General features: G+C 36.7%; 1 protein-coding gene across 1 annotated transcript; it reads right to left on the bottom strand.

Moving 5' to 3' along the window:
- Positions 1-7,011: 7,011 nt before the first annotated feature.
- On the bottom strand, positions 7,012-7,880 carry LOC122320912. Its single transcript, XM_043209555.1, has 5 exons — positions 7,832-7,880; positions 7,756-7,773; positions 7,388-7,599; positions 7,182-7,335; positions 7,012-7,097 (listed from the first exon to the last, which is right to left on the bottom strand). The coding sequence occupies exons 1-5, from the start codon at positions 7,878-7,880 to the stop codon at positions 7,012-7,014; spliced, it is 519 nt and encodes a 172-aa protein (XP_043065490.1).
- Positions 7,881-24,251: the final 16,371 nt, after the last annotated feature.

Raw genomic sequence — 24,251 nt, 5'->3', positions numbered from 1 at the left:
GCAACCGCCCGGCTCACCCAAGAAAACACCCAGCCACGGTGACAAGTGCGCCTTCACCCCTCCCCCGGAATCAGCTACGGTTGCAGTAGGACAGCAGCCCCTTACCCTCACGGACAGCGGCGAGGGACAGAGAGTGGTTACCCGTCTTAAAACATAATTTGCACACGTGTATCGGTGAAAGTTACCCTGCAGTTCCAAAAGTGCCTTGTCGTCGATGACATGGACGACGACCCACCGATGCTAGTGTCCGTAGCACCTGGTGCCGAACTGATGCCATTTCATATAAAGCTCTTGTATGGCATTCTAGGATTTGACATGCATATCGCTCTCGATGACCATTTTGTCCGAGTCATCGAACGAGGCATCGATGGCTTATACGAATTTTGTATGGAGAAAATTCGTATAAGACATCGATGATATCGTAGATGGCGTGGAGGCGATGTTGTCATCGATGGCTTTTGCGAGGATACCCTTAGTGAAATCATCTATGCCAATGTCTAAAATGTCATCCCCAAAGTCATATGAAAAACAGTATATATATATTTATTTTTTTTTTTTATTAATAAATCTTATTTTGTAACATAAGAGATAAGTACATAAATAATATGAAATTATAAAGTTTTTGTTTACCATTTATGTGGAATATTTGCAGGACATCGGCTGTTTTGCGTCCATCTATGGTACAAAAAGTATTTTTATTATTACATATTATATATGTATTACTTTTTTTAATTTAAAGCTAACTTACCTTTCAAACGAATTTGTCGTACATACAGGCTGAATCCTAAAAAGGTTTAAATAAGTTTGTAGTAAAAGACATAATATTTTTGTAATCTTAACGACACTTACATGATTTATAAACGATTCCGCTGCCCGTTACGCAAATTAAGTAATTTCACAACTAATTGTCAACGCTCAACGCAAAAGAATGAGCAGTTCAATTTTATTTTTCACCGTTTTAGTATACCCTTCTTTTTTGGGTATGACCGACCATAAATGACACGCGAGTTATATTATATCTATATTTGCAATCAATGTTGTGTTATGGTTATCTTGGTTTAATAATTTATATAATGTTGAATATATATTATATATTATATTTAATATTTGAAGAACTTTAACATCAAAAGAGTATACATAAGTCGAGCGCCCCTCAGCCGTATTTTCCATCGGTAACCAATTTTTTGTTTCTAACGGAGAATGACAACAGTGCAATTAGAAAAACGAAAGAATAGAAGACAAATTTGGAGTCGGGCCGCCGTCGGGTGGAAGCAACGAGATCGTATTCGAAGAGTGAGAAAGAGGGGGAAACTTAGGAATATCCCTTTTCCTTTCCTACACATTGATTGCTTGTATGCCAAAAGACACCAGGTGACAGCCAGAACTGCAGAGGTTTCTTCATACAAGCGCAAGAGCAAAAACCTCCCTGCAGTTCCAAAAGTGCCTTGTCGTGGATGACATGGACGACTACCCACTGATGTCAGTGTCCGAAGCAAATGGATCCGCACTGATGTCATTTCATATAAAGTTGTTGTATGGCATTTAAGGATTTGACATGCATGTCGCTCTCGATGACCATTTTGTCCGAGTCATCGAGCGAGGGATCAATGGCTTATACGAATTTTGTATAGAGAAAATTCGTATAAGCTATTGATGCTTTCGATGCTGACGTGGAGGCGATGTTGAAATCGATGGCTTTTGCGAGGATACCCTTAGTGAAATCAGCGATGTCTTTATGAATATGTCGTTGGTGCATTTATCGGTGTCTTTTTAAACAATGTCCTATATAAATTCACCAATACATTTTTTTTGGAAAAAAACACGTTTTCAATACAGTTTTAAAACATTTTCTTTTTATTGTAATTATTATTATTATTATAATTATTATTATTATTATTGTTATTATTATAATTATTATTATTGTTATTATTATTATAATTATTATTGCTATCCCGCAAGGGCACCCCAACCGGGGTGACGGGCCTGACACACCCGCGGTCCCCTAGTCACGGCACGACCATGGATTTCACAAGGACCAACGGTTGGATAACACTATTGGAACTGATGATTGCGGGCTGACGAAAGCGGCATTCTGCTACCTTAGTAAGCAAGAGTGATATCTTGCAGAAACGGCTTTCAGGATAATGCCTCTTTCGCCTCCGTCCAAATAAAACTTGGCAAGTCTCTAAGTACGTTCGAACCGCACACCGATAGCTCGGTGGTGCAGGCGCAGTTTAACGGATTCCTGCCTAGAGTCTGTCCTGGCTCTGAACACAGATGCCCATGAAGCTCTGTGTCAACCCTCGCATGGACCTCACTGCAAGCATAGGGACCCATGGGGACATTTTCGACTACTGCACATATACGGGGAGATAGCGGCTTAGAGTTTGGACCCACTCACACAAGATGATAAACGCACAACGAAATAAGGACAATGAAGGAGATGCATTCAGGAAGAGCAACTTGATGACAAGATCACCGGACAATAACGAGACAATGACGACCCACCCAAAGGACATCTCAGAGGCTGAAGATGGCGCAACCCTCAAACCGACGCAACAGACCCCTCTGCTTACGCAGAGCTCTACGTTGGGCTCCCCACGACAGGAACTGATCTATAAGATGCGGGCATTAGAAGAGAAGGCCTTATCAGAATGCAAGGCAATTCTAAGAAAAATGAAGACAGCGATGCAGAAGCAACGAAATATCAGCATGGACGTCAAGGACGGCACCTCAGAATTGAGCGAGCTTTTTGATGTTATCGAAAACTATCGATCCAGCTGGAAAACCGCAGAGCTGGAGCGCTCAAAGGAATCGAGGAAAGCCAACGATTACATATCTGGCAATACAGCGAGCGAGACCCCCGTTTCGACACTAAAGAAGAGGACGGCCACTAGCCCAGCAACGCAGGAGCTGAGCAAGAAGGTGCGAAATAAACCGGCAAACGACGGATTTCAAACGGTCACATACAAGAAGGGGAAAAAAGAAACAAAAACTAATGAAGGACATGCACGGCACAGTGGAGCTGAAAAAGCTAAAAGAAAAGCCTAGCGCAAGAACTCGCAATCGCCCAGAAGCCGTTCTTGTCAGACCGGCAGAGGGAAAGAGCTATGCCGAAGTGTTGGGCAGCCTGCGGAGAAACCTCAAACCAGAGGAGTCCGACAGCAATATAGTGTCGGTCAGAAAAACGAAGGCAGGTGACATGCTCCTGGAACTTGCCAAAGGGAGCCAAACAGAAAAACTATGTGAAAACATCAAGGACACACTTAAAGAGTCGGCAACAGTGAAAACCATGAGGCAACTGGTCAAACTGGAGATAAGAGATATCGACAGCATCACACGAGAAGAAGAGATAATATCTGCAATCAGAGAAGGTCTAGGCGACACAAGCCAGGAAATAATTATTCACCTGACAGGAGTAAATAGCTCTGAACAGAGGCGAGCTTTCGTCACACTACCAATGAAAGACGCGTCGAAGATATTGACGGAACAAAGAATTAAAATAGGATGGACCCGGTGCCGTGTGAAGCGTTGTCTCGATGCAAAGAGATGCTTCAGGTGTTTCGGGGCTGGACACGTGCAAAAAGACTGCAAAGGACCGGACAGGAGAGACCTCTGCATCAGATGTGGCGAAAGTGGTCATAAAATGAAGACCTGCGCTAAAGCTCCGAGATGCTGTATCTGCGCATCAGAGAACAGGAGCGACGTTGGACACCTCCCCAGGTCAGCGTACTGCCTTAGCGTGGCCAGAAAAGAAAAAACATGAAGATTCTCCAAGCGAATATGCACAGAAGCAGAACTGCAAATGACTTGCTGCACCAAATTGTGCTGGAAAACCAAATCGATGTAGTTATTATTAGCGAACAATATAAGAAACGGGAGGACGGTATCTGGATAGAAGACGACACAAAGACGGCGGCAATATGGATTCCGAACCCTATTACGGTATCTTATATGAGCGACAAAACAGGAAGATGCCACGTCCTAACACACATCAGAAACTGGACGATATTTAGCTGCTATCTGACCCCAAGTGACGACATTCAGACCTTTCAGACGAAACTCGAAGATATCGAAGATAACGCAAGGCAAATAGGAGGGAACATTATAATAGCAGGAGACTTTAACTCGAGAGCTCAGGAATGGGGTATGCCATCAACTGACTCTCGAGGCCGTAGAGTCCTAAACATGGCTGCTAGAATAGGAATAACAACAGCAAATGTAGGAGCAATACCGACATTTAATCGAGTAGGGAACGAGGGCACAATCCCCGACATAACGCTAGTGACAGAAAACAGCGCGCACAAAATCGTCGACTGACCATAGCTACATAATGTTTGACATAGCAGAAAACGAACTGACTACAGTAGCACCAAAGAGAAAAGGATGGAACGTTAACCGACTGGACAAGGCAAGGCTGATACAAGAAATTGACACAAGACAAAATCGACAGCGAAGCGGCAATATAGTAAGCGACAACATGGCAACCATAAAACAGGCTTGCAACGCTGCAATGCCAAAAATGGGCAACCCTCGAAGACAAGGACAAGAAGCGTACTGGTGGACAGAAGAGATAAAATCTCTTAGAGATGCCTGTATTAAAAACAGACGCCGCCTTACGAGGGCTAGAAGGAGGGGGATTTCACAGAGCAGGACAGCCAATATAAGAAATCTAAGAAGGACTTAAATGCTGCTATCCGTAAAAGCAAAACGGAGAAATGGAAATGCCTCTGCAACGACGTCAATAATGACCCATGGGGGTTATGAAGAAGCTGAGAACAAGAGGTACAACACCGAAACTGGAGGAAGAGCAAATGGACCATATAGTCAAAGCACTATTCCCTGCCCACACAAATAGCATATCAAGACATACGCCACCAATAGCCGAAGAACAGATAGAGCCCTTCACAGTGGACGAGCTGCTGAAAGCGGCGAAAACTCTAAAAAGGAAGAAGGCGCCGGGGCCCGATAACATCCCATCAGAAGTCCTCAGAGTGATCGCCGAGAACAGACCCCAAATACTGCTGGATATGTATAATGCGTGCATTACCAGCGGGACATTTCCAGACACCTGGAAGGTGCAACGGTTGGTTCTGATAAGCAAAGGCAAAGGAGATCCCCTGACACCATCAGCTTATCGACCACTATGCATGCTCGACACAACCGGGAAGCTACTAGAGAAAATGATCAAGCCACGATTATCAGCAGCGATCGAAAGAGGTGGAGGACTCTCCCCGAGGCAGTATGGTTTCAGACCAGGCAGATCGACCATTGGAGCAATCCAAGAAGTAGTTAACCAAGCGCTCAGCAGCCAACAAGGCAACCACTTCTCAAGACCGGTAGTACTACTAGCAACTCTGGACGTTAAAAACGCATTCAACAGCGTTAAATGGGACAACATAATTGAAGCTCTGCAAAGACGATTCCAAATCCCAGGTTACCTGATGCGGATAATACAGAACTACCTTGACAACCGACGACTATTGTATCAAACAAAATCAGGAGAGAAATGTATGCAGATAACTTCAGGAGCTGCACAAGGATCTATACTTGGACCAGAGCTATGGAACATCAGCTACGACGAAATTTTCCACCTGGACATGCCTGAGGACACGACCATCGTGGGGTACGCAGACGACATAGTTCCAGTCATTACAGCTCGAAATACCGAGTACGCACAGCGCAAACTGACGCAGGTAATGATACGTGTAAAAAGCTGGCTAAACTCACAAGATCTGAAACTGGCGGACGAAAAAACCGAGCTACTGTTAGCTACCAGAAAAAGAATCCCTCTAGAAATAGACATGAGAGTAGGGGAAAACTTAATAAATAAAGGTTATAAAGTACCTAGGTGTCAGGTTGGACTCAAAATTGACATTCAGCGCACACATAAAAGAGACGAGGAAGCGAGCGACCGAGACTACAAAGGCGCTAAGCAGACTCATGGCAAACGTGGGCGGACCCTTACAATCAAGACGGAAACTCTTGATGGAGATAAACCATGCAATCATGCTGTATGGGTGTGAGGTCTGGGCAGGAACCCTTGAGACTGCCTGCAGGTCAAAACCACTACTGGAGGTGCAAAGAACCATGGCTCTTCGAATCGCGAGCGCGTATCGAACGGTATCCGGCCCTGCTGCACTAGGTATCGCAGGCGCGATACCAATCGACTTACTTGCTAAAGCGCGAAAACGGATATATGAGAGGCGACAGACAGGAGAGACGACGAGAGCGTTAATCGAGCGGACCAGAGAAGAAACCCTCCAACAATGGCAGGAAAGATGGGCAGCTGAAGAACGAGGAAGATGGACAGCTAGGCTGCTACCAAACCTGGTAGCATGGTCTACAAGGAAACACGGAGACGTGGATTACTACGTTACCCAGATGCTGACTGGCCATGGCTACTTTGCCGCCTTTCTCTACTCGATAGGGAAAAGAAATGACGCCAGATGTATATACGGAGATGCAGAGATCGACAGTGCTGAACACACCATCTTTCAATGTGAAAAGTTCGGACCGGCGCGCATTTGCCTGGAAGAAGTTGTTGGGATAATAACACCGGAAAACATCATCACGAAGATGATAGACAGCGAAGCAGCGTGGAAACTCATTGCAGGATTCGTTGAGAACATCCTCAGGGCGAAGAAGCCTGATCTGGATGAGACAGCTGGGTGACCTGGACGCAGAAGAAGATGAGAGCGCATAGTGCTTAACTGGCGCCACCTCGAAGTAATGCGAAAGCTTTTCCGAAGTGGAAACACGGCCAACGACGAGGGGGGGTTTAGTGGGTGCAAGCCCCACATACCTCGCTTTGCGACGGCAAACGGGAGATGCGTTAGGCATTCCCCCTCCTCAACCCAAAAAAAAAAAAAAAAAAAATTATTATTGCTATTATTTTCATTTTACATTTAATTTTATACGTATTATATTAATATTATTATAATTATTACTATTATTACTGTTATTATTCTTAAAAAGTAATATTAAACTTAACATTTCCCCTACTTTTTTTTAAATTATACTATTCTTAATATTGTGAATCGATTTCCGAAGGTTTTTGTTTGCTTCTTCCAATGGGAATGCCTTCTCTGATACCTCTGAAAATATAAACAGATATTTATTAAATTGGCTATTTTGAATAATATATTAAAATAAATGAAAAATATTGTTCATTTGTTTACCTATAAAAATACTATACAGGTTAGAAAACCTTTTTAGGCTTTTTTTTCCGCTGGTGCCGTCTAGGTTATGACTTGTGACCAAGTCGTCGTCCAAGACGTACCGAATGGCTTTGGTGAACGAGTATTTCGTGGTCACGTTTGTTATTTTTGCTTTCTATAATGACAAAAAGTTAAAATCTTTACTCTTACAATATAAAAACACTTACGTAAAACTCTCGCAGCTCAGGAGTCATAGAGCTCTCGAAGAGCTCTATATCGTACTCCGTCTTTAGGGGGAAGGGAACCCCTGTCTGATCCGACTTTTCTTCCTCCTTCAATTTGACCTTGAAAAGTGCGGTGGTCTTCGCCAGCTTTTCGGCTAAGATGTCAACCTTGCGGTGCAGAGCCGCATTCTGCTCCTCAATAAAATTTTTTTGTTCTGAAATGGTAAATAAATTTATTTAGAAAGGATTATATATATTGATATATATAGCAATTAATACCTTTTAAGGCGGCAAGAATTTCTTCATTAGATGAAACTGTAAGAAATTGAAATAAGTAATCAAAAATTAAAAAAAAAAATCAAGAAACTTACGAGATCCGGATGACTGATCTGTGAATAGTAAAGTAATATTTTAATTTAAGTTTTGTACAATGAAATTTATACTTACTCAACTCGGCAAAGTCAATCCGCCTAATTTTTAGTGGTGGCTCCGACATTCTAAGTAAATAAAAAGAACATAATTGAAATCATTGTTTTATAAATTGAAACTTCCTAATTTTTTTTTTTTTTTTTTGGTTTCGAACCATGGAAGGTGAATCTTCAAAAGATATTTAAAGCGCCGTCGCTTTAAGGGGTTATATACCTTTTTCTCCAGAGAAATACAGGGTTTTTATTTATTTTTTTACCATGTTACCATTGTTTTATTGAAATACAATATAAATTTTATCAACGTACGTGTCCTTAAGTAAATTCGTATAAAATTTCGAGTGAAAATTTTCATAATTTTGGAAGTTACAGTCCTTGCCGTAGAAGTCCTTTTTTCAGTAGTGGCTCACGGTGAGCATGAAAACAAGGACACGGCTCAACTTAAAAAGAAAATGAAAAAAAACTACGTTAGTATATAGTGTTACCTAGTTCGTAAACGAAGGATTTTACGAAAAAAATTACAGTTACAGTGATTATTTTTTCAAAAAAACCGATTTTTCGAGGTCTAATAATTTAGTTTTTTGCCCCAAAAAAATAGAAAAATTTGTCGAAAATAAAATTCCTTCGTTCACGAACTAGCTATTGTATCTACAAACAATACCCCAAAATTTCAAATCGATCGATGTAGTGGTTACCGAGATATCGTGCTCACCGCAATGACCTTTTCTCAAAAATGCGATTCCGAGATAATCGCGTTTAAAGTTTTAGCTGGACATTAGGTAGTCATGTACACCGTGCGCTATGAACGGCTGTATCTTATGTTCTAGTGCCCCGATCTCTAAAAAATTTTGCAGAAAAATTTTTGAAAGTATGTACATCAAAAAAAAAAATTATAAAATTTTTTTCGATTTTTTGAGTTTGAAAAAGGTATATAACCCCTTAAATATGCCCGATTCGTAATTAAATTACGCCTACGGACTAAACACCTCCAAAATCCTAAAAATCCCTAAGAAAAGTGCAAGCAGGGAACTAAAACTGCTTCCTGTTTGAAAGGCATAACTACAGCCTTTCTCCTAAATTCCCTAACTGAAAATTTTTTAACGCTCATCAGCGTTCTGAAATTTACTAAATAAATTCCTAAGCTAAACGACCCTAAGGGCGCATCAAAAAAGTTTGTTTTATCATTGAATTCCCTACCTAATATAATTATTTCTCCTTCATTGTCCTCAAAGGACTCTATTTGTATTGGGATCTCATCCCCAACGAAACAAAAATTGTCTGGTTTCCTATCGCTAAGCCTACAGTCTTTATTTTAAGAAACCTGCCTTCTAACTTAATTTCCTCCCTTTCTGGAGCTACATACGTTTCCTCTACCGTTCTTCTATAAATTTGTTCTAGAATATTTGTTGGCTTTCGGACCACTTTTTTCAATAACTGCAAATAATTCTCAAACGCGTAAGAGGAACCTGCAATCGGATTTCCGATTCGATTTACAGTCTCTCTTACATGGAGTAGGCCATGAACATTGTAGGAAACACTGTTTTCGCCGAAGACAATGGGAAAATTTTCAACAAATAAATTTAACATTTGTTGAGCAACCTCAACATTATTTTCCCGCTGTTTTTGCGAACAGAGCAGTCTATATGCGCAATGCAATAGGAAAAAAATATAGTACTGCTCTTCATGGATTGTATCTTTAAAAACTACAATTCCAGTGTACAATAAAAATTGGCGAAATTCAGTACTTTTCCAATTTGGAAGTTCTAACAATGTTCTACGCTTTCGTGAGAATTCCCTAGGTATGTAGCCCCGCATTGACGTTAATATATCAGACATCATCATTTTATATTATTTATTTTATTTGGAATTTTTTGTATTACTTTATTATAATAAATTCTTTCAAAAAATTTACGCATTACACCCAACTCAATGAGGTGCATGCAATTCCAAGGGAACTTGGGTAACCATACCGATGCCAAGTTTTTCAAAAGCGGACTGAGACCCTAAGTAATCTTTCTGGTGATGATTTGGATATTTCCTACTCGCAAAGTCAACATCTGTAATTAACTCAGCACAAGAAGTACTGTATGTTAACGTTGCATCTATTTTGCGTCCCACCTGAGTGCATTTGGTACAGCCATAACTGGATGTATGTCCAGGTGTACCTGTAACAAATGCCCTTGCAGGAGTGTCGCACACAAGAGCTCTAAGATCAATTTTAATGTTTTTATTTAAAATGGTTAGACCATTTTCCATTACATCGGACAACTCCCTAGTAAATCTAGACAAATACTCATCTGAATTGGATGGCTTATTTTGTCCCGAAAAAACTCCTACGGGGAAAACCGGACATTTATTTATATTATTTACTCTAATTAGTATGGACCACAATTGTGCACGTGAGCTTTTAAATAATGGAAGGCCGTCAACATTAACGTCAATACTTAATACATCCGGTAGTTCCGGAACTACATCAAGTTTATTTAATTGTTTTGAAAGGCCAATATGCAAATAGGAACCACCTCCAACTTGCATAATATTTGGCTTTTCAGTACAATTAAATTTATAAAATGGCCTAACATTTAAATTTTCTTCATTCAAAATTTTTACTAATTCTATTACACAGCTACGCTTGGGCTTGTGTTTAATAAACCACTTCCTAAGCTTATAATTAAGATCCTCCTGACCCTGCTCTACCTCCATGCTTTCAATTCCTTCCTGACTTCGTTCTTCACTTAAACTTTCTAGCTCTACATCTTCCTGCGTAAAATTCTCATTACCCTGAGCGCTAACTTCAACATTTTCTTCTACCTGACTTCCTTCTAATAATCTTAACCTTCTAGCTAATTCTTCTTTTTCCTTTTTAAGTTGGTAATAAAGCTGAAAATATTTAACCATTTTTTTTCTAATCTACAAAATCATCTAATAAAAAAGGAATGCTGAAAATTGAAAACAAATTTTTTAGTTTAATATTTTAATTAAATTAATAAAATTTTTTGGAAAATTATATAATAAATTTAATGATAGGAATTTTCTAAAAAATTTAAATTATTTTTGATAATTGATTATATTTCGTTATTCATTAAAAAGAATGAATAAAATAATAACAAAAATAATTTTATTAACAATAATGGATAAAATAATATAATTATATTTATTTAAATATATTAAATTATGAAACTTATTTTAAAAAAAAAAAAAAAAATTAAAAAACTTATTTTAGAATAATACTTTTAAAATTTTCCAGAATTTTTAAATATTTATTTAAGGGTTGATGTGTCGTAAACCGCGCGAGATGTCGAAAAATTTTATTTATTATAAAGCATTTACTGTGGGCCAATTAATAAAAATATTTCCTCAAATCTTGGCGGGCCAGTAACTAAACTCGTGCCAATAGCAAAAATTAAAATTTTATAGCTGAACGAAATAAACTTGCGAGAGTTAAAGGGGGGCCTGCTTCGTACAGTCAGTATTGCCAGTTAAGCTTATTATAAGCTAGATTTTTAATAAAATAAGCTGGAATAAGCTAAAATTGAAAAAAATAATATTTTTATTTTATATCAAGCTATGAGCTAGATGAAAATTTAACAAGCTTATGTTAATGCAGATTTAACAAAACATAAAAATATTTTTTTTTTTCAATTTTAGCTTATTCTAGCTTATTTTGTTAAAACTCTAGCTTATTCGGACGCTCATCACCTGCCAACAGTGCTTGTACAGTTGAGGCGTACAGTTGATGCAAAGAAAAACCCATAAAGCGTCGATTTGAATTAGCTTAAACTTCATTGGGCCCAGTTTAGAATTGGGCCCAGCTTACGATTGGGACCACTTTATTAACTGTACGCCGGCGCACATAAAAGGGATGGTTTATTTTAAACACAATTCAATTTCACTTTGTTTACTTGCCCTGCAGCGCCTTATGGTTTTTTCAATAACAAAAAAAGCTCTTAAACATAATTCAAGCACTTACCTGGTTTTTTTAATCAAAAGCACTTCACAATTAAATCACTTTTATTTCACAATGCAAGATCCAGCACAACCGCTTCGGTGACGAACAGCAAAAGAATGACGCAGGTCAGTTTTTTTTTTCTTAATTTGCGTCGTCCCTTTTGTTTCGTCTGAGACTTTTTGGCGCGTGCCTTGCTGGCATACCCTTTAGATTTAAAGTCATACCCGACTATATATGCAACGCGAATTAATAAAAGGGCAAGATTCTTAAGACTAATATTAGAAATGTTTATTTAAACTATTTAGTCAAATTATAAAACCATTTAACAAATCTCTTTTTTTTAAATATTAAAAAAACTAGATAATATTGATTTATAATTTGACTTGTAAATTTAATTTAAATATTATTCCCAGACAATAGCTGGTATATAAAATTGTATATAATTATACTTATTTAAAGTAAATTATGTTAAAAAACTTTAAACCTAAAAGTATACATAAGTCGAGCATGCCTCAGCCGTGGTTCCCACCGAAAACACAAATTTGTGTTTCTAACGGTAAATGCATTCCAATGCCAACAATGCAATGAGAGAAACGAAAAAATAGAAGACAAATTTGGTGTCAGGCCGCCGTCGTTGCCAAGCAACGACATCGTATTCGAAGAGTGAGAAAGAGGGGGAAACTTAGGAGCATGGTACAATTATACAAGGTAGTCTCGTCGGCAAAAAGCACTCCCTTATTCATTACTCACCACAAGTGCGAGTGAGAGGAGTCTGCGTAGTAAGTGCGAGTGAAACGACAAAAGAGCTTTTTGCTTAGCCCTTAGATGGTGCATGGGTCTTAAATTGCTCATTTCTAGTTATAGGAGTTGAAGTTTTTTATAAATTAATTTTTAATAGTTTTGAATTTAAAATTAAACGTTGTTTTTATTTTCGGATAGTTATTTCTTTGTTTAAGTTCTTAATTTTAAAATAAATGTCAATATTAAAGTAAGTTTTTTTAATATCTAAATTAATGTTTCTTAGTAGCTATTAATAGTTTCTCCTTTACATTTTTTGTTATACTAAAAATTATCTGAAACGATATGTTAAAAAACAAAAACAAGTTTGCAGCCAAGGGCAGAACGACATCTTTGCACAAGGGTTAATACTCTGAAAAAATTCGTCCGCACGCGTGCTCATCCTTCAACAAGCACGAACGCACTGACTAAAAAGCCGAACGATTAGGCAGCCGACGAGACTACCTTGTATAATTGTACCATGGACGAGACTACCTTGTATAATTGTACCATGCTTAGGAGTATCCCTTTTCCTTTCCTACACATTGATTGCTTGTATGCCAAAAGACACCGGGTGACAGCCAGAACTGCAGGGCTCCTTCACCCCTTACATTTTTGCCGTCTCTCCTTTCAAAATACACGGGCGTGACACACAAAAGGAAGGGGTAAAGGAGGTTTCTATGTGGACCTCTGGCTGTCGAATTCAGGCCAAAAACCTGTGGATGCTCTGGCTGCTGAAAGCAGGGCAAAATCCAGTGGACCTACGGCTGCTGATTGCAGGGCAAAATCCAATGGACCTACGGCTGCTGATTGCAGGGCAAAATCCACTGGCTTTTGTCCTGCATTCAGCAGTTATACATAGGTCCACTGGCTTTTGGCCTTCCCGCAATATGTGCATTTCCATTGAACTTCAATATTAAATTTCCATTCAATTGCAATAGGTGATTTTCCAAAACAGAATACTTTTTAATTTGGTCTTTTTTTATGAAATATATTTATTATATATTTTTTATTGTTTGGTATACGATTAATAAAGTCTACAAAAATACATATGAAAAAAAGGAAATCAAATTTTCAGGACTAATAAAAATTTAGTCCTGAAATTTTGTTTTCCTCTTCTTTTCGTATGTATTTTTGTAGACTTTATTTTTCGCTTTCGCGAACGATGCGCGCAGGTCATCCTGGAACTGCCGAAGGCTGTAATGCTCGTGCCTGAGCGACTCTGGAAATAAAAACCATAATATATAAATACATTGCATATTAATACAAATAACAAATATATAAACAGTGATGGGAATTTAGAAAAATATGTAGGTATAATTACCATATAGCACGTTGGTGAAGTTTAAGTACTTCATGAGACCGACCTGTGCCATCTTTCCGGATAAATTCATTTTAAAGAGAAGTTCGTCTGCTATCAGACGGCGTAGGCCTGTTATGATGCCTTCCCCGCCGATTATATTCTTCAATAAGCTGATCTGCAAAACAGAAACCATAAAAATAATAATTATAAAACATAATATATGTACTTAAAATTAATTTTAATAATAAAAAATTAGTAACAATTATTAAATAACAATTTTTATATAAAAATTACGCAATAAATTTTGTTTTAAATATACATTATATAAATTGAAAAATAAAAATTATTCGAAAACTTTTATTTTAAAAATTGAAAATAAAGATTGAATCTATATATCTTTTGATCCGTAGAAGCCAGATCCAATATATATGTATATATAAGATCTACACATCAATACCTTTCAGATGGTATATAATAAGTATGTATATATATATATATATATGTTTATCTGCTTATGTTCCTGTGCAGTATTGTCTTATTACACAGCTGCACAGACTAAACATTTTGACTTGACCAAATTCGTGTCTAATGCTTAAGCTTACCAGAAGCGAATAGTGATAAGAAAGAGACAAGAAAACAAAATCTATTTTTAGAATTCGCTTTCCGATAAGAAGTGCAACATGGTTGATCTTTGCTTCACAAGTAAATCAATGAAGACCGAATAGCAGCTGATACTTGTACGTCTGAAGCATCGTTTTCACAACCGAACGATGGCCCTGAACTAACGTCCCAGAGTACATGCTCATTATTAAATGAATATTTAAATTCATTTGCGGTGAGCTCTGGAAGCGAAGACTCTGAGGACGATGATGAACCCGAGCTCAAATTGGCGGCAACAGAAATACATAAATGAATATTCACCAAAGCCCATAGATCCAAGCGTGAATATCATGAGCTATTGGGAGTCGAAAAAATTCACGTATCCACGCTTGTACCGTCTGGCTCAGGTAGTACATGCTGTGCCTGCTACGCAGGTATCGGTTGAAAGGGCATTTTCGGCCCTTAAATTAGTAATTACTGATCTAAGATGCAACCTTGCCGAAGATTCAGTGTAAAAGTTAATGTTCTTGAAATTAAATAATTAGCCATTTATATATTAAAAACTAATAAATTTTTGTAATTTAATCTCGATTAATAATTTAATGAACTACTCTTTCTCAGGCGCCGCAACAATAGTTCGGCTATTTATGAATACTGTCAATACTACACAGGCACATAAACGGATAAACATATATATATATATACATACTTATTATATACCATCTGAAAGGTATTGATGTGTAGCTTCTACGGATCAAAAGATATATAGATTCAATCTTTATTTTCAATTTATAAAATAAAAGTTATCGAATAATTTTTATTTTTCAATTTATATAATAAAAATTGAAAATAAAAGTTATTGAGTAATTTTTATATAAAAATTGATATTTAATAATTATTACTAATTTTTAAATATTAAAATTAATTTTAATTATTAAAAATCAATTTTTTTTTCATAAAAATTGAAAAAAACATGTATCTTGTTTTTGAATTCGCCATGAAAATTTAACTTGTGACAACTTCTTCCAATTTTTTGGAGACTGTTTTGGGCGTCAATTTTTTTAAACTCATAATAATTATTTGGTGTTAAAAGCCAAACTGCGAAGATATGTCAACAAGCGTGTCAGCTTGTAGAATCTAGATTTTTATCGGTACTTTGATATATAAGTTAACCACAGCAATATTTCATCATCTTTTCCCGAAATATTGCAACATTGTCAAGAACAATTTTACAACATAGTAACACATTTGTCAAGAGCTAGATCGAGTTCAATAACATAAAGTCAAGAGTCAGCTCCAAGTTCAATAACATAAAGTCAAGAGCCGATTCGAATTCAATAACATAAAAGTCAAGAGCCAGCTAGAAGTCCAACAAATAAAATTTAATTACACAAACATGAACATCCGGTCAGCCACCAGGCAAAACATGAAATACAATTCTGCAGATCTTCCACTTTATGCAACTAAGCTAAAATGACCAACGTCGCTGCCAACCGAGACAGCGCCGCCGCCGCCGAAGTTAACGTCGCCGCCACCACCCACAGCATATATTAGGGTATCGATAAGCAGAATATGTCAGTCCCAATTTTGATTCCAAATAAAGATCACGTCTTAAAATTAAAATTCTTGTGTTCAATATCCTGGAATTTAACTGGCGCCCGAACAGGGACCAGCGCGAGTAAATCCGATTAAGTTCGATCCGTGCTAATAATCATTTCGCGTAACTCCGTTGTATTATCCTTAAAAGGATCAACGCGAGGAAATCCGATTAAGTTCAATCCGCGCGGAAAATTACTAAGTGCGCCTCCGCTGGCTCAAAAAACAAATCGAAATCAGAGGGACTCCTTCTAAAAACAAGCAAGAAGCTGAGGACGATATTCATCGGTGGACTACAAGTGCTGTCAGATACGCTCGCAGGACATCCCCCATTTGTGTGCGTCGCAGGATCCCAAGTAGGAAACAAAAAGGACAAAATCCGGACCATCAGGAGGAGTAGCCACATCAGATTAAGTTAAGTGAGATAGTAAATAAGACAAAAATAAAAAAAAATCAAGTAAACACCTCATAAAACTCATAATTTTAAATTCAATATTTCAAACATAAAATTATAATTTTAAAATCTCAATTTTAATTAATATCGCAAACATTTAAGAAAGTTTAAATACAAAATTTTTTCATTTATCAAATTTTAAAACAAAATTTAAAATATTAAAATTTCTGAAATATTAAAATTTTATATTTAGGAAAACAACATATATAAAAAAAAAAATCATTATCAAACATCTATTGAATTTATAATTATAATTGAAATTTTATTAATTATTTTTAAAATTTTTACATCATTCCCAACTTTATTACTCCATTATATTAAGAGTGTGAAATGAAAACATATTGTAATTGTAAGACATACCCACGCGAAAATTCTCCTCTTTAAACCCAACAAAACAAATGGCCAATCGGCGAAATCTTATAAGACCACCAATAATTAATATTGATCAGCAACAGCCCATAGACCCCAGTAGGTTAGAACAACAAAATATAGCAGTTCAACAAGCACTACAGCAACTAGATCCCAATCAAATACATTCAGTGCAACAACCTAGGGAAAACATGGCATCACCAGAAATGCTAGCAGCCATAAGGCAAGTTCTTTCCGAACAATTACCAATTCTATTACAACAAGTACAAAATCAGGGACTAGATTTTACATATGCAACAAACCAAGAAATCAATCCTGAAAATAGGGCCAATCTAGAAGGTTTAGATAAGGTACCGGACGTAGTAAAGACTCTCAGGGAATTTTCAGGTAACCCAGCAGAATTTAGTTCTTGGAAGAAAGGGGTTGATAGAATTTTAAAGAACTATGAACACACTCTCGGTACATCGAAGTATTTCGGTATTTTACATACCATTCGTAATAAAATAACAGGAATGGCAGATACTGCTTTAGAATCCTACAACATTCCACTAAATTGGAATGCAATCTCAAAATGTCTTACCCTTCACTACGCAGACAAACGAGATCTAGGAACCCTTGAATACCAAATGACAACAATTAGTCAGGGAGTCCATCAGTCTGTAGAAGATTTTCATGGAGCGGTCTATTCTCATCTTTCGCTAATATTAAATAAAATCGGATGCATGGATTTAGGACTTGAAGCCGAACAATTAATGACTAAAATGTATAGGGATAAAGCACTAGACACTTTTGTACGCGGACTTCGTGGCGATTTAGGTCGCCTACTCGGTATGAAAGAACCTACTGACCTTCCTTCAGCATTGCATCTATGCCTAAAACTTGAAAATCAAACCTTCCGTGCAAATCACGCGTTCAACAAACCGCAGTCGGCTTTCAGAAGTACACCTTCACGGTACCCTTCCCAAACACAACAAGCGGTACCAACCTGGCCACAGTGGTCATTCCCAAATAACGCCCAGTATAACACACAATCCAACAAACAATATTAAACCCACCGCGTCAACAATTTAATCAGAATAGGCCGTCGGGAAGTCAACCACCTCCTCGACCTTGGGCTCCAAAGCCACAACCACGACCAGAACCCATGGACGTCGATAAGACGCTTCAAACTAAACAGATAAATTATATGAACAAGCCAGGACGTTTTGATTCCGGCAAAAGACCACCTATGCCATTAAACGAAAATACAAAAAAAGCTAGAAACTTCAATATCCAATCCGCTGCAGACACTACTTCCGAAGTAAAAGATGAATCTCCTACACTCACAGATTACGAACAAACCCTAAAATCGCAAGAAGATACCCCAATAGAATACGACGAAACCCTTTCAGAATATTGTAACAATGTAGAACAGGCAGACCAGGGATACCCTTACGAATATGGCTACCTCAATTTTTTAGAATAACCAACTCCTCATTACCGTATTTTGAATGCAGACTGAGGAGTGGAGAGACTTTAAAAATACTAATTGACACCGGCTCAAACAATAATTACATCCTACCAAAATTCGTTAAAAACCCAGTAAAAAACTTATCCCCTTTCGAAGCCGTATCAGTAGGAGGAAGTATTAAAATCACACATCATAAAATAGCCAACTTATTTGACGACACCAATACAAAAATTAAATTCTTTTTATTACCAACATTAAATACATTCGATGCTATTTTAGGGAATGACAGCCTAAAAGAATTAGGAGCCATAATCGATATAAAAAAATAAAACCATGTCACTAAAATCCGGTAGAGTTATAACTATAAAAGAGGAAAAACTACAAACAGTTAACTTAATTATTCCCAGGACAGACCATCTCAACAAGACACAACAATTAGAATTAAATCATCTCCTCCGTAAATATCCAAATCTCTTTGCCGAACCCGACGAAAAACTGACCTATACAACAAATGTAAAGGCCGAAATACGTACGAACACCGATACCCCAGTTTACTCAAAATTCTATCAATACCCTATGTCACTCAAAGACGAAATAGATCGTCAAATAGAAGAACTTTTACAAAATAATATAATACGACCCTCAAGATCACCCTACAATTCACCAGTGTGGATAGTTCCAAAAAAATTAGATGGATCCAACGTACAAAAATACAGAATGGTAATAGATTACAGAAAATTAAACAGTGTAACAATAGCAGACAGATACCCTATTCCAGATATCAATGGAGTCTTGGCGCAATTGGGGAATAATAAAATGTTTTCCGTGTTAGATCTCAAGAGCGGGTTCCACCAAATTCCTTTAAAGGAAAAAGATATAGAAAAAACAGCCTTCTCCGTGAACAACGGAAAATACGAGTTCACCAGACTCCCATTTGGGCTAAAAAACGCGCCATCCATATTTCAAAGAGCACTAGACGACATTCTCAGGGAACACATAGGAAAAATCTGTTACATTTATATTGACGATATAATTGTATTCAGCCCGGATGCTGAATCCCACTCTGAAAACTTAGGGAAAATATTTGAAACTTTAAATAAAGCCAACATTAAATGCCAGCTGGACAAGTGCGAATTCTACAAAAACAAAGTTGAATTTTTAGGTTTTGTAATATCAGACAAAGGAATTGAGACAAACCCCAAAAAGGTAGAAGCGATCGCTAACTACCCTTGTCCTAAAACCGTCAAGGACTTAAGAGCTTTCCTTGGACTGTCAGGATATTATAGGAGATTTATTATGGGATACGCAGCATTAGCAAAACCCCTTACCACCTTACTTAGAGGCGAGGACGGACGGATTTAAAAAAAAGCTTCATCTAAGAAAAAAATCCACCTTAACGACGAAGCCATACAAGCCTTTAATAAACTAAAAAGTATCCTAATATCAGAAGACGTCATATTACAATACCCCAACTTTAACGAAGAATTTGTACTTACGACAGACGCCTCCGATCATGCAATAGGAGCAGTACTTTCACAAAAAGACAGGCCAATAGCTTTCATATCTAGAACCCTATCACAGACAGAAGAAAACTATGAAACAGCAAAAAAAGAAATGTTAGCCATCTCATGGGCAGTAAAATCTCTTAGAGGATACCTTTATGGTGGGACTAAAGTAAAAATTTATACTGACCACGAACCTCTTACTCACGACTGTAACTGGAAAGGAGGAATCGCGATTAAGAGATGGAAATCATACCTCGACGAATACAATAAAGAGTTACTTTATAAACCCGGAAAGGAAAACGTAGTAGCTGATGCCCTATCTAGAATTCCAAAAAATAACGAAGTCAATTCACTAACAATAACACAGCATAGCGCTCAGAGTTCTGGCCATAATTTAATTTACAGTGTAGAAGTTCCCATAAACGCATTTAAAAACCAAATATTTATTTACAAAGAAAATCCACCTGACTACAAATTCAATATTCCGTTCCCCACATTTCATCGACATATTATTACTCAACCAGACATTCAAAAAAAATACCCTTATCCAAATATTAAAAAAATATTTAAATCCATCGGTCATAAATGGAATTTTTACAACCGAAACTATTATGGGAGAAATACAAAAAATTTATCCAGAACATTTCACATCTTTTAAAATAAGGTTCACACAGAAAAAAGTAGAAGATTTAACAAACGAAAATGATCAAGAAGAATTAATACTAGAAACTCATAACAGAGCTCACAGAAATGCAGAAGAAAATAAAGCCCAACTTTCAGAAAAATATTATTTCCCTAAAATGAAACAAAAAATAGCAAGCTTAGTTAAACAGTGCAAAGTATGTAAAGAAGGGAAATACGACAGACATCCACCTAACCCAGAAATTACAGAAACACCAATTCCCGAATACCCCGGACATATAATTCATATTGACATTTTCTCCACAGAAAAAAAATTAGTTCTGACCGCAATAGACAAGTTTTCAAAATTAGCTCAGGCAAGAATTATAAAATCAAAGTCAACAGAAGATATTAAGAAACAGTTACACGATATCTTATTTTACTACGGAGTACCTGAATATGTGGTAATGGATAATGAAAAGTCTTTTAACTCAGCAACCATCAACTTTATGTTAAAAGATCAATTAAATATAACAATTTTTAGAGCACCACCCTATAAAAGTTCAGTTAACGGTCAAATAGAAAGGTTTCATTCTACTCTCTCTGAAATAATGCGATGCCTTAAAACAAAACAGATTTACAATACATTTGAAGAACTACTAAATAGAGCCATTTATGAATATAATTACACAATCCATTCCGTCACAAAAAAACGACCTTTAGAAATATTTTTTGGCAGAAACGTCACTACAGATCCAGAACAATACGAAAAAAGCAGACGCGACAATATCGAAAACCTTAAACAAAAACAAAAAATTGACCTAGAAAATCATAATAAAGACAGAAAACCCATAAAAACGTACTTACCAGGACAGGAAATTTTCGTCAAACAAAACACAAGATTAGGTTCCAAATTAACCCCCCGATTTAAAAAAAGAAATTGTTAAGGAAGATAGAAACACAACGATTCTAACAGAAGCAGGAAGGGTCGTCCATAAAAGTAATATTAAGGGTGATTAAGTCCGATATTCCGTAGGAAAACTTTGTCCATTTTTGTCCGAAGAAAAAAATAAAAAAAAACATATAAAAATAAATAAAAAAAAGATATTATAAATATAACCCATAACCTTCAAAATGTTGTCCGCTTGGGGTTATCAGTCCGTTCGTAAGGGATCGGCCCATAACCCTAAAACACCGTTTTTTAATTGCAAATTTTACTATTACAGGATGTTGTTCTTAATAATATTATTACCATTGGCAACCGCAACAATTGATGTTGCGAACTATACGAAAATTGCAGTCATCATCGGTGAAACTAATTCACTTGATAAACTTAGACCACATAGAAGGGGAATTGCTCGAAATAAAGGAAAACGCTTTTAAACACTTAAAAAATAGCTACCATTACCATACTCTGACTCATGAAATAATACAATCACTCACAGCCCTTAGTACACTTACAATAGAACCAAAATCAAGGAAAACAAGGTCCATAAACATGATCGGCTCAGCCTGGAAATACATTGCAGGAAGCCCAGATCACGAAGATTTAGAAATGATAGAGAAAAATTTAAATAATCTAATAACAAATAACAATGACCAAATAATAATTAACAATCAACTCCAGGACAGAATCAATAATTTAACCACAATTTCTAACATGTTAGCAAACTCCATTCAAAAAGATAGTCGTTTTAGTAATGAAATTGCATTAAATTTACAAATTCAGGTTAGACTTATTAAAGAAGAAATAGGAAACATTAAATTTGCAATACAATGGGCCAAAATTAACGTAATAAATACACTTTTATTAAACGAAATTGAGCTAACCGAAATAAATAAAATATTCCAAACAAACAATATCTCCTCTTTGTCCGTTGAAGAAATGCTAGAATTCGCTGATGTGTCTGTCTTACAAAATAAAACCACTATTATTTACATGATTAAAATTCCCGAACTTGAACCTTACAATTACGAAAATTTTGTAATAAAACCCGTCATTAAAAATCAGTCGGTAATACACTTAGATATTAACGAAATATTTGTATCAGACAACCAAATATTAGCCCTACCAAAAAATTGTAAAACATCTAAACTCATGAAAATTTGCAAAAAGAAAAAACAATTGACCTTAGAGAGTCAAAATGTATTTCTAAGTTAGTTCAGGGAAAGGAAGCGCTGTGTGACTATAGTAACGCGGACCACATCGAACAAATAGAAGAAATCGACGACGGCATAATTCTCCTTAACAACTTTAGCGGCAATGTAGTCTCAAACAATATCTCTCATACACTGAAAGGCACCTTCATGATAAATTTTTTCAACGACACTATAAACATAAACGGAAAAAAATTTTACAAACAAAGAAAGAACAATAATAAAATCTGAAACACCTCGCATTCAAATATCTCCAATAGAAGCACAACGTCTTCAAATATTGTCCTTAGAAGCATTAAAGGCCTTGCACTTAAAGAACAGGAAACACCTGCAAACACTAGAAAACCATACGACTTTAAACAGAATAACCATAATTACCTTAACTTGTGCCATTGTTCTCGTTCTTATCACATTTAGAATCTGTTTCCATGGAAAAGAAAAAGTCATTTTACAAGTCCAAGAAACACATCCAAAGGTTCTAGATAACAAGACCAATATAATATCAACTTCCAAAATCATAATTCCGGAATTTAATAACATTCCCTATTTCTAACCCCACTTGAGGACAAGTAGGATTTTGAGGAGGGAGAGTTAACCACAGCAATATTTCATTATCTTTTCCCGAAATATTGCAACATTGTCAAGAACAATTTTACAACATAGTAACACATTTGTCAAGAGCTAGATCGAGTTCAATAACATAAAGTCAAGAGTCAGCTCCAAGTTCAATAACATAAAGTCAAGAGCCGATTCGAGTTCAATAACATAAAAGTCAAGAGCCAGCTAGAAGTCCAACAAATAAAATTTAATTACACAAACATGAACATCCGGTCAGCCACCAGGCAAAACATGAAATACAATTCTGCAGATCTTCCACTTTATGCAACTAAGCTAAAATTACCAACGTCGCTGCCAACCGAGACAGCGCCGCCGCCGCCGAAGTTAACGTCGCCGCCACCACCCACAGCCTATATTAGGGTATCGATAAGCAGAATATGTCAGTCCCAATTTTGATTCCAAATAAAGATCACGTCTTAAAATTAAAATTCTTGTGTTCAATATCCTGGAATTTAACTTATACGTGATACAAGCGCGGCAACATTTGAAACTTTCAAGTCTTCTTGTTTAGAGTAATCACACTGTACATAAATGAACGGTCATAACAAACTGTACGACAGTTTTACATATTTGCGGAGGCTTGTTCAGCGACCTCGAAAACGTGGGTAAAATAAGTTTGAAGCATGTGTTACAAACCAGCTAACTGATTCGGTTGATTAGTGAAACAATAATGCAATTTTTTACCTTTATGCAAAAACGAACGTTATAACGTATAGTCAGATATACGGGTATGTTCGTAATAGAATTTCCTACGATATTAGGAAACAAATTTTTCACATTTCTAGCTCACGGAACCGTTTTACAGCGTCAAAGTTGAATGGAAATGCTAAAAATTCGATTTTATTGAATAACACTTTTCTTCACTTTACTTAACGTGAAATTTGCGCGATAGTCATACCTTTCAAACATAGTACAGTAGAATCCTGTTATAACGACTCCGCTTATAGTGTCCGGGTATTGCGAAAAAAACTCGATGGCTTGATTGGTCCCCAGACAGACTTATACACTTAAATCCTTCTGCTTAGTGCGTCTTCCGGGTATAA

The sequence above is a fragment of the Drosophila ficusphila genome, unplaced genomic scaffold (assembly GCF_018152265.1).
Source record: "Drosophila ficusphila isolate 14025-0441.05 unplaced genomic scaffold, ASM1815226v1 contig_197, whole genome shotgun sequence".
Taxonomy (NCBI): domain Eukaryota; kingdom Metazoa; phylum Arthropoda; class Insecta; order Diptera; family Drosophilidae; genus Drosophila; species Drosophila ficusphila.
The sequence above is the reverse complement of the archived record's forward strand: the minus strand, read 5'-3'. Positions and strand labels throughout refer to the sequence as shown.

Bases quoted from the DNA above. Each gene is read 5' to 3' on its own strand.
- LOC122320912 (XM_043209555.1), bottom strand. From the start codon at position 7,880: ATGTCGGAGCCACCACTAAAAATTAGGCGGATTGACTTTGCCGAGTTG. The intron at 7,336-7,387 runs GTAAGTGTTTTT...TTGTCATTATAG, and splicing joins CTGAGCTGCGAGAGTTTTAC to AAAGCAAAAATAACAAACGT. The intron at 7,098-7,181 runs GTAAACAAATGA...TTATATTTTCAG, and splicing joins CCTGTATAGTATTTTTATAG to AGGTATCAGAGAAGGCATTC.